This window comes from Aquarana catesbeiana, linkage group LG10, assembly GCF_042186555.1.
Source record: "Aquarana catesbeiana isolate 2022-GZ linkage group LG10, ASM4218655v1, whole genome shotgun sequence".
NCBI classification, from domain to species: Eukaryota; Metazoa; Chordata; class Amphibia; order Anura; family Ranidae; genus Aquarana; species Aquarana catesbeiana.
The window spans coordinates 7579510-7591635 of NC_133333.1; the positions used below are offsets into that span (position 1 = coordinate 7579510).

General features: G+C 46.6%; 1 protein-coding gene across 2 annotated transcripts in view; it reads right to left on the reverse strand.

Moving 5' to 3' along the window:
• Window positions 1–12126, reverse strand: part of LOC141110280 (protein-arginine deiminase type-1-like) — a 45993-nt gene that overhangs the window by 4267 nt on the left and 29600 nt on the right. For both annotated transcript variants that reach the window (XM_073601568.1, XM_073601567.1), the window contains exons 9-14: window positions 11403–11508; window positions 10951–11058; window positions 10494–10645; window positions 6903–7044; window positions 6555–6648; window positions 5070–5146 (exon numbers count right to left, since the gene is read on the reverse strand). In XM_073601568.1, the coding sequence (XP_073457669.1) occupies window positions 5070–5146; window positions 6555–6648; window positions 6903–7044; window positions 10494–10645; window positions 10951–11058; window positions 11403–11508 (679 nt within the window). The remainder of the gene's footprint in view (window positions 1–5069; window positions 5147–6554; window positions 6649–6902; window positions 7045–10493; window positions 10646–10950; window positions 11059–11402; window positions 11509–12126) is intronic.

Below are 12126 nucleotides of genomic sequence, written 5' to 3' on the forward strand. Positions count from 1 at the left end.
CTACCTCCGAGTACCGTTTCTTGGTTCCACCCCTCACCCAACACCCAGTACTGCCCCTCTTAGAGAATACAGAACCAAGTAACATTTGTGGCACTAAGTAATTTGTATGGAATTTACTCCCGACAATAGATCAAGCCAGCAACAACAGACCCAGCAGCAACAAAAGATCTCCCCGCAGACAGTATCAATGGGAGCCAGCTACGATAGACTGCTCCCTCAACAGTAGATCCCTCCCAGCAACAACTGACCCCCCCCCCCCTCCCCCGGCAACATAAGACCCACCCCCTCAAAACGAGATCCCTTCCAAAGACAATAAATCCCACAGCAGCAATAAACCCTTCTGCAGAAATAGATCCCCTCCAGCAACAATAGATCCCCCAGCAGCCAGCATCAATAGACAATGTAGCACAAACCAGCTCTCCTTGTCATTACATACATTCAGTGCTGTAGGAGCCGGAACCGCTCTGGTGATACAGTGGGGAAGGAAAGTATTCAGACCCCCTTAAATTTTTCACTCTTTGTTATATTGCAGCCATTTGCTAAAATCATTTAAGTTCATTTTTTTCCTCATAATGTACACACAGCACCCCATATTGTACACACAGCCCCCCATATTGTACACACAGCACCCCATATTGTACACACAGCACCCCATATTGTACACACAGCACCTCATATTGTACACAGCCCCCCATATTGTACACACAGCACCCCATATTATACACACAGCACCCCATATTGTACACACAGCCCCCCATATTATACACACAGCTCCCCATATTGTACACACAGCCCCCATATTGTACACACAGCCCCTCATATTGTACACACAGCCCCTCATATTGTACACACAGCCCCTCATATTGTACACACAGCACCCCATATTGTACACACAGCCCCCCATATTATACACACAGCACCCCATATTGTACACACAGCCCCCATATTGTACACACAGCCCCTCATATTGTACACACAGCACCTCATATTGTACACACAGCCCCCCATATTGTACACACAGCACCCCATATTGTACACACAGCCCCCCATATTGTACACACAGCCCCCCATATTGTACACACAGCACCCCATATTGTACACACAGCCCCCATATTGTACACACAGCTCCCCATATTGTACACACAGCACCCCATATTGTACACACAGCCCCCCATATTGTACATACAGCCCCCCATATTGTACATACAGCACCCCATATTGTACACACAGCACCCCATATTGTACAATACACAGCACCCCATATTGTACAATACACAGCACCCCATATTGTACACACAGCACCCCATATTGTACACACAGCACCCCATATTGTACACACAGGACCCCATATTATACACACAGCCCCCCATATTGTACACACAGCTCCCCATATTGTACACACAGCCCCCCATATTGTACACACAGCACCCCATATTGTACACACAGCCCCCCATATTGTACACACAGCACCCCATATTGTACACACAGCCCCCCATATTGTACACACAGCTCCCCATATTGTACACACAGCACCCAATATTGTACACACAGCCCCCCATATTGTACACACAGCACCCCATATTGTACACAGAGCACCCCATATTGTATACACAGCCCCCCATATTGTACACACAGCTCCCCATATTGTACACACAGCACCCCATATTGTACACACAGCACCTCATATTGTACACACAGCACCCCATATTGTACACACAGCACCCCATATTGTACACACAGCACCCCATATTGTACACACAGCACCCCATATTGTACACACAGCACCTCATATTGACAGAAAAACACAGAATTGTTGACATTTTAGCAGATTTATTAAATAAGAAAAACGGAACTATCACATGGTCCTAAGTATTCAGACCCTTTGCTGTGACACTCATATATATTTAACTCAGGTGCTGTCCATTTCTTCTGATCATCCTTGAGATGGTTCTACACCTTCATTTGAGTCCAGCTGTGTTTGATTATACCGACTGGACTTGATTAGGAAAGCCACACACCTGTCTATATAAGGCCTTATAGCTCACAGTGCATGTCAGAGCAAATGAGAATCATGAGGTCAAAGGAACTGCCTGAAGAGCTCAGAGACAGAATTGTGGCAAGGCACAGATCTGGCCAAGGTTACAAAAAAATATCTGCTGCACTTAAGGCTCCTAAGAGCACAGTGGCCTCCATAATCCTTAAATGGAAGACGTTTGGGACGTCCAGAACCCTTCCTAGAGCTGGCTGTCCAGCCAAACTGAGCTATTGGGGGAGAAGAGCCTTGGTGAGAGAGGTAAAGAAGAACCCAAAGATCACTGTGGCTGAGCTCCAGAGATGCAGTCGGGAGATGGGAGAAAGTTGTAGAAAGTCAACCATCACTGCAGCCCTCCACCAGTCGGGCTGTATGGCAGAGTGGCCCGACGGAAGCCTCTCCTCAGTGCAAGACACATGAAAGCCGCATGGAGTTTGCTAAAAAAACACCTGAAGAACTCCAAGATGGTGAGAAATAAGATTCTCTGGTCTGATGAGACCAAGATAGAACTTTTTGGCCTTAATTCTAAGCGGTATGTGTGGAGAAAACCAGGCACTGCTCATCACCTGTCCAATACAGTCCCAACAGTGAAGCATGGGGGTGGCAGCATCATGCTGTGGGGGTGTTTTTCAGCTGCAGGGACAGGACGACTGGTTGCGATCGAGGGAAAGATGAATGCGGCCAAGTACAGGGATATCCTGGACAAAAACCTTCTCCAGAGTGCTCAGGACCTCAGACTGGGCTGAAGGTTTACCTTCCAACAAGACAATGACCCTAAGCACACAGCTAAAATAACGAAGGAGTGGCTTCACAACAGCTCCGTGACTGTTCTTGAATGGCCCAGCCAGAGCCCTGACTTAAACCCAATTGAGCATCTCTGGAGAGACCTAAAAATGGCCGTCCACCAATGTTTACCATCCCCCCTGACAGAACTGGAGAGGATCTGCAAGGAGGAATGGCAGAGGATCCCCAAATCCAGGTGTGAAAAACTTGTTGTATCTTTCCCAAAAAGACTCATCAAAAGGGGCTTCTACTAAATATCAAAAATGTCAACAATTCTGTGTTTTTCTGTCAATATGGGGGGCTGTGTGTACAATATGGGGTGCTGTGTGTACAATATGGGGTGCTGTGTGTACAATATGGGGCGCTGTGTGTACAATATGGGGGGCTGTGTGTACAATATGGGGGCTGTGTGTACAATATGGGGTGCTGTGTGTACAATATGGGGTGCTGTGTGTACAATATGGGGTGCTGTGTGTACAATATGGAGTGCTGTGTGTACAATATGGGGGGCTGTGTGTACAATATGGGGTGCTGTGTGTACAATATGGGGTGCTGTGTATTGTACAATATGGGGTGCTGTGTATTGTACAATATGGGGTGCTGTGTACAATATGGGGTGCTGTGTGTATAATATGGGGTGCTGTGTGTACAATATGGGGTGCAGTGTGTACAATATGGGGTGCTGTGTGTACAATATGGGGGGCTGTGTGTACTGTGCTGTGTGTACAATATTGGGTGCTGTGTGTACAATATTTGGGGCTGTGTGTACAATATGGGGGGCTGTGTGTACAATATGGGGTGCTGTGTGTACAATATGGGGTGCTGTGTGTACAATATGGGGCGCTGTGTGTACAATATGGGGGGCTGTGTGTACAATATGGGGTGCTGTGTGTACAATATGGGGGCTGTGTGTACAATATGGGGTGCTGTGTGTACAATATGGGGTGCTGTGTGTACAATATGGGGTGCTGTGTGTACAATATGGAGTGCTGTGTGTACAATATGGGGGGCTGTGTGTACAATATGGGGTGCTGTGTGTACAATATGGGGTGCTGTGTATTGTACAATATGGGGTGCTGTGTATTGTACAATATGGGGTGCTGTGTACAATATGGGGTGCTGTGTGTATAATATGGGGTGCTGTGTGTACAATATGGGGTGCAGTGTGTACAATATGGGGTGCTGTGTGTACAATATGGGGTGCTGTGTGTACAATATGGGGTGCTGTGTGTACAATATGGGGGGCTGTGTGTACTGTGCTGTGTGTACAATATTGGGTGCTGTGTGTACAATATTTGGGGCTGTGTGTACAATATGGGGGGCTGTGTGTACAATATGGGGGGCTGTGTGTACAATATGGGGTGCTGTGTGTACAATATGGGGCGTTGTGTGTACAATATGGGGGGCTGTGTGTACAATATGGGGTGATGTGTGTACAATATGGGGGCTGTGTGTACAATATGGGGGCTGTGTGTACAATATGGGATGCTGTGTGTACAATATGGGGTGCTGTGTATTGTACAATATGGGGTGCTGTGTATTGTACAATATGGGGTGCTGTGTACAATATGGGGTGCTGTGTGTATAATATGGGGTGCTGTGTGTACAATATGGGGTGCAGTGTGTACAATATGGGGGCTGTGTGTACAATATGGGGGGCTGTGTGTACAATATGGGGTGCTGTGTGTACAATATGGGGTGCTGTGTATTGTACAATATGGGGTGCTGTGTATTGTACAATATGGGGTGCTGTGTACAATATGGGGTGCAGTGTGTACAATATGGGGTGCTGTGTGTACAATATGGGGGGCTGTGTGTACTGTGCTGTGTGTACAATATGGGGGGCTGTGTGTACAATATGGGGGGCTGTGTGTACAATATGGGGGGCTGTGTGTACAATATGGGGGGCTGTGTGTACAATATGGGGTGCTGTGTGTACAATATGGGGGGCTGTGTGTACAATATGGGGGGCTGTGTGTACAATATGGGGGGCTGTGTGTACAATATGGGGTGCTGTGTGTACAATATGGGGGGCTGTGTGTACAATATGGGGGGCTGTGTGTACATTAATGAGGGAAAAAATCAACTTAAATGATTTTAGCAAATGGCTGCAATATAACAAAGAGTGAAAAATTTAGGGGGGTCTGAATACTTTCCGTTCCCACTGTATGTCAGGAATTTATTCTTGCAGATTTGTAGGTTTCTGACTCGTTTCGCTTTAAGCGCGTGGATGAGAGGAGCGGACAATAGTTACCTGGCAAAACTGAGAACATTCCTTCAGTGACTCATCTTCCAGGATTTCGTCTATTGTTAGTTTGTCTTTGTCCACTCCTGAAACAACAACCATACAGCTGATGTAATAAAGAAAATATAAATGAGGGGGGCAGTACAGGGTGGTGATGTCAGTACCCCCGCCAGTGGTGGTGCGTCCATAAAGGCGCACGGGCGCCGCCCCCTCTCTCCTGCCACCCCCTCTAGCACCAATAAATAGATTCATGCATTGCTATGGCCGCCGCTGCCACCCCCTATTCAGGCGCCCGGCCCCTTTTCGGGCGCTGGGCACCTGAATTACAGCAGCGGGGGTGGTTTTGAAGCACCTGATTAGAGCCATAGGCTCTAATAGGCGTTAAAAAAAAGGTGACTTGCGAACGCCATGCTGGGCGCTCACAGGTCATTCAGCTGTGTTAGAAAAGCGAATGAATATTCGCTTTCCTAACACTGAACCGCCTCTCCGCCAATCAGGTGCTCGGATCTATTACCTGATTGGCTGAAACGACAGGCGCTGTGATTGGATGCCTATCAGGCGTCCAATCATAGCAGAGGATGGAAAGAGAGGACAGGAGAAGACATCGAGGAGCTGTCCCACCGAGACAGGTTAAGTGCAGACAGCGGGCGAGGGGCACACTGGCAGCATTTGATATGGCACAGTGGGAGCATTTGATGGGGCACAGTGGCTGTGTTTGATGGTACAGTGGCAGCAATTGATGGGCACAGTGGTGGCAATTGATGGGCACAGTGGCTGTGTTTGGTACAGTGGCTGCGTTTGATGGGCACAGTGGTGGCAATTGATGGGCACAGTGGCGGCAATTGATGGGCACAGTGGCTGTGTTTGATGGTACAGTGGCAGCAATTGATGGGCACAGTGGCAGCAATTGATGGTACAGTGGCTGTTTGATGGCACAGTGGCGGCAATTGATGGGCACAGTGGCTGTGATTGATGGGCACAGTGGCAGCAATTGATGGTACAGTGGCTGTTTGATGGCACAGTGGCAGCAATTGATGGGCACAGTGGCTGTTTGATGGCACAGTGGCGGCAATTGATGGGCACAGTGGCTGTTTGATGGCACAGTGGCGGCAATTGATGGGCACAGTGGCTGTGTTTGATGGTACAGTGGCGGCAATTGATGGGCACAGTGGCTGTTTGATGGCACAGTGGCGGCAATTGATGGGCACAGTGGCTGTGTTTGATGGTACAGTGGCGGCAATTGATGGGCACAGTGGCTGTGTTTGATGGTACAGTGGCGGCAATTGATGGGCACAGTGGCTGCGTTTGATGGCACAGTGGTTGCGTTTGATGGCACAGTGGCGGCAATTGATGGGCACAGTGGCTGCGTTAGATGGCACAGTGAGGCTGCATATGATGGGTTTTTTTTTCAGAATTTTTCAGTTTGTTTGCACCCCCCAAAATTTTTGAGCACCAGCCGCCACTGACCCCCGCACCACAATGACGTAAGCCCACCTTCAAACATGACGGCGTCTCCAAAGCCTTCTTTCTGCTTCTCTCTGAACAGGTCCAGACACACTCTGGGACTCGCCAGGACAAGACGGAAACCCTACGGGAGAGGAGAAAGAGGAGCTCAGACACCAGACAGAACGATCGAGTCCATGGACCAGATCCAATGGCAAGAGGCAACAGGTCTAAAGCCGTTCTCTAGTGGAGTGTAAGCTCCTCTGGTGCAGAGACTGATGTGACTGGCTCAGTGTTCTCTGTACAGCACTGCGGTATATGTCAGAGCTATATGTGTGTGACTGTGGGGGGGACATTAGAGTGTAAGCTCCTCTGGTGAAGAGACGGTTGAGCTCTTACCCTCTTATCTGCAGCTGGCACAAAGCTCATGAATTCGTCGATGTGGCCCACAAACAGCCAGGTGGAGTACAGTTGGACCGGCGATTGCACCTGCTGACCCTTCAAGAAATCTGTAACGGTTTTGTTCATCTGCAACGCTGGACTGCAAAGACAACAAGAGAATAAGGAAGAGGATTTTCCAAAACATTATAAAATGTGGAGATAATGGGAAATGAAGGTTTTACTCCACACTACAAAAAAAAAGAAGGGTTAGAGCTGCTGCATGCTGCAGTGTAAAAAAATAAATGTCACCATCATGTGTGTGTGGGGGGGGGTGAGCAGACAAAAATTGCCGGGATCGGCATAATACGAGTCATAGTTCCAGGTGACTCCAGTGTATGATTTTCGGGCCACGACCATGTTAAATCATACGGACTGATAACTGCACGCCTACGGATTATTACGGCTTGGGAGAGTTAACATTGGTCCCACCCATACATTATGCTTGAGCTATTTTTATGGTATTTTTTTTTTTACAAGCAATAACCTGCCCAATAAATGAGCACTGGGAAGACCCACAGCCTTTTACTGCTGCAAAAGGCATATTATTACATAGTAATGTATATAAAAGTATATATCTCACCTAGAACATAAGAACCTGTATGCTGGGCATTGCCACTATAAGTCAACCTCCTATAATTATGCAACAATGCCCAACAGTGCCTACAGACAGGGCTCCATCATTTCAGCGCCATAAATAAAGCATATCCATCCAGCAGATCCCGACTATCAGCTCAAAGATCCCACCAATAGAATTCAAGAGAGATAGAAGAAATGTACAGGGAGTTTAATGTTCTACCAAAACATACATTTTGGGTGGACTGGTCCTTTAGGCTAATTTTGGATTTATAGATTGGTAGTTGGAGTCCAGAACTCCCAAAGTCGTGCCACCTTGGGGTTTCACTTAGTTAAAGAGGTTAAGAATAATACAGGGAAAGGGGCACATCCATGCCAGGAGCTGGACAACTTCAAATTTGGGTTTAAGCTATCTATAGTTGTCCACCCTTGAACTTCCTAGCTAGAGGAAGTTCCCATGAAGCATCTTTAGAGGTGACACCTTGGGATGGGAAATGGTTTGTGGTTTAGGCTAAGAGATGATCAGAAGATCATATCTCTCTAGCAGTATATTGGGTTATGGACTTCTCTGGGGTGAGTGTAAGTTGAACTCCTGATATGTGCATGGAATAGTCCTTTAAAAAAATGTCCACACACAGAATGAGGTGGTAGGAGCACTTATGGGGCGTACACACGGTCGGACTTTTCAGCTACAAAAGTCCGACAGCCTGTCCGACAGACTTTCGACGGACTTTCGACGGACTTGCGGCGGACTTTCTAACGAACAGACTTGCCTACACACGATCACACAAAAGTCCGTCGAATTCTTACGTGATGACGTACACCGGACTAAAATAAGGAAGTTGATAGCCAGTAGCCAATAGCTGCCCTAGCGTGGGTTTTTGTCCGTCAGACTAGCATACAGACGAGCGGATTTTTCGACCGGACTCGAGTCCGTCGGAAAGATTTGAAGCATGTTTCAAATCTAAAGTCCGTCGGATTTGAGGCTGAAAAAGTCCGTTGAAAGTCCGGAGAAGCCCACACACGATCGGATTACCAGCCAGCTTTAGTCCGTCAGCGTCCGTTGGACTTTTGTAGACGAAAAGTCCGACCGTGTGTACGCGGCATTACTCTTAGAGGATTCTTCCCAGAGGGTAGCGCTCACCTTGAATCTTCCCAGCTAAAAAAAAAAGGTTGGGTGGTCCAGTCCTTAAGGCTCATTTTAGATCCAAAGATTGGTAGTTGGAGTCCAGAACTTCCAATGTCTTGCCAGCATGGGGTCTCACTCTACGTAATGAATTAAGAATTGTACAGGAAAGGGGCAGATCCTTGCCAGGAGCTGGACAACATGAACTTTGGGTTTAAGCTATCTATTGTTGTCTACCCTTGACCTTCCCAGCTAGAGGAATGTCCCACGAAGTCCCTGTGGGGATCATACCTTAGGAGGGGAGATGAGTGGTGGCTCAGGCTAAGGGGTGGTTAGAATACCATATCTCTCTATCAGTATATTGGGTTAGAGAATTACCAGTGTAAGTTGGGCTCCATATATAACCTCCACCTGATATAACCTCCTTTAAAAAAGGTGTCAATACACAGAAAAGGTGGATTGGAGCACTTACTCTTATAAGTGGCCCCCATAGAGGATTTTCCCAGAGGGTAGTGCTCACCTTGAACCTTCTCAGCTAAAAAAAAAAAAAAAAGAAAAAAAGTTGGGCGGACTGGTCCTTTAGGCTCATTTTGGATTTATAGATTGGTGGTCCACAATGCCCAATATCTTGTCATCATGGAGTCTTACTCTATGTAATAAGTTCAGAATTTTACAGGGAAAATTCTTGCCAGGAGCTAGCCTACATCAGTTTTGGATTTAAGTTATGTATAGTTGTCTTCCCTTGACCTTCCCAACTAGAGGAATGTATCAGGAAGCCTCTGTAGAGATCACCTTGCTCACCTTAAACCTTCTCAGCTGAAAAAAAAGTTCCCATGAAGTATCTGGGGAGATGGCATCCTAGGATGGGAGATGGGTGGTGGCTCAGGCAAAGGGGTGATCAAAAGACCATTTCTCTCTAGCAGTATATTGGGTTATGGACTTCCCAGGGGTGAGTGTAAGTTGGACTCCATATATAACCTCCACCTAATATGTACAAGGAATGGTCCTTTAAAAAGGGGTCCATACACAGAAGAGGTGGGTTGGAGCACTTACTCTTATAGGATGCCACCATAGAAGATTCCTCCTAGAGGGTAGCGCTCTCCTTGGACCTTCCCAGCTAAAAAAAAAAGTTGGGAGGACTGGTCCTTTAGGTTTATTTTGGATTTATAGATGGGTAGTTGGAGTCCAGAACTCCCAATGTCTTGCCACCATGGGGTCTCACTCAACTTAATGAGTTAGGAATTCTACAGGGAAAGAAGCACATCCTTGCCAGGAGCCAGACAACATCAAATTTGGGTTTAAGCTATGTATAGTTATCCACCCTGGACCCTCCCAGCTAGAGGAAATTCCTAGGAAGCCTCTGTGGAGCTCACACTTTAGGACAGGAGATAAGTGGTGGCTCAGGCTAAGGGGTAATCAGAAGACCAAATCTCTCTAGCAGTATATTAGGTTGTGGGCGTCCAGGGGTGAGTGTAAGTTGGACTCCATACATAACCTCCACCTTATACGTGTATGGAACTGTCCTTTTAAAATAAAGTGTCCACACTCAGAAGAGGTGGTAGGAGAATGGACCCTTTTAAGTTTTCACCAAAGAGCATTCTTCCCAGAGGGTAGTGATCACCTTGAACCTTCCCAACTAAAAAAAAAGTTCCCATGAATCATCTGTGGAGATGGCACCTCAGAGGGGTGATCGCAAGACCAAATCTCTCTAGAAATATATTGGGGAATGAACTTCCCAGGGGTGAGTGTAAGTTGGGCTCTATATATATATAAAGCTAAACTAATATGTGTGCATGAAATCGTCCTTTAAAAAAGTTTCCTCACACAGAGGAGGTGGTAGAAAGACTTACTCGGTCAGGCTGCCACCATAGAGGATCCTTCCCAAAGGGTAGCACTTCCCATTGACTGTGACGGGAGGGCTGACTTCCAAATTTCCAAAAGCGTCCAGGGAACCGATCTCATCTGGGTTTGCTTTCCTCGTCACATAACCAAAATCTGGTCCCTGAATGAAGGGGAAGGATTATGATTACACAAAGGCAATATGGCCACTTAAAAAGCTGCAGGTTGCCTTCTTGGGCTGTTGACACTTATGCCCAGTCTGGGGATACACTCGGATGGCCGCAGGGCTTTCCCTTCCATTGTACACAATGCAGTTGGATTCACTCTTTGGCATCTTCTTTATGACCCCAGACGTTGGCATAGTTTTGGCAAATAGCAATATCAAATACCAATTCCACATTAGAAGACATAATCGTCATATAAACTTGCCAACCACAAATGATGTTAAAAATAAGGGAAAAGACAGACCAGCACTTTCTTTTGAGGGAAATCTTTGAGTCCCCGGTCTCTCGGTGAGTCAAGCACGACTGGAAAGCGTTTGTGAGGGGCCTCAGTGTAGCCAAACTCCATTTCGTCCTACGAGAAAACAGCAGAGATGCAAAAAGATTTAGATCAAGGTTTTATCCTGAACAGCGCTGAACAAGAACCTCATTTACTGTCTTACTGACCACCCCAAAACCACATCTGTGATGGGTTGCCAAAAAAAAAGGAGGGGAATCCAGAAAAGGAAAGGAAAAAATAAAACCTGACATCACTGCACATTGGATAGTTCCAGAATTACAAAAATCCACCGACTACCCCATTTGCAGAGGAAATTAAAATGGTGGGACAATAAACATGTTCTTTGCCCAGCTGATTCCAGTCCTCTCCACTTCACCCCCATTTCAAGCCCCATTTGGTACAGTCCACGCCGGTCTCACCTGCATCCAGCGGTCCCCACAGTTCTCAGTGCAGACAATGAGCGTCGTCCTGGACTTTCTGACAAATTCTTTCAGCAGTTTGATGAAGTACTCATTGGTGTCCACGCTGAAGATTAAAACCGAGAGTTGTTACAAAATATCCCTTCAAGCAAGGGTTCAACCAGGGTCCTAGGAGGCCATGCAGTAGGGGCCCTGAGCTAAATGTCAACATAATGACATACTAGGAAGCAACCAATTGGGTCTTTTATTAGTGATGACTTCCTTCCAATGGGTCTTACAAAGGAGCAAAGAAAAGGTGCAGTCCAGATAGTGGAAACAGGAAGCAAAGCTCACAACCTGGGTGTCACTGGGACAGGAAGTAAGGGTGAATCTCCCCAGTTAGGACACAGACAGCAATACATACAGCAATTCTTTTCCACTTTATCCAAAATTAATTTAAAAAAATGGCTGCAGTTCCACTTCAAGACTACTTCTGCCCCCACTCTATCCCAAATTGATTTTAAAAATTGTTGGGTTTTATCTCTAAAAGTATAAACATGGAAAAATCAATATTAGAGACTCCACATTCAGAAATGTAAAAAATAGTTCAGCTCTCAGATCTCAATTAAAAAACTGAAATATCACTTATGGGTGGACAGATCCTTTAAGAGCTGAAGCTTTGTTTTTGCTAGGCACCAGCCTCAAATCTCATCATCAGTCACGCCTCTATTCCATCATTGATGGA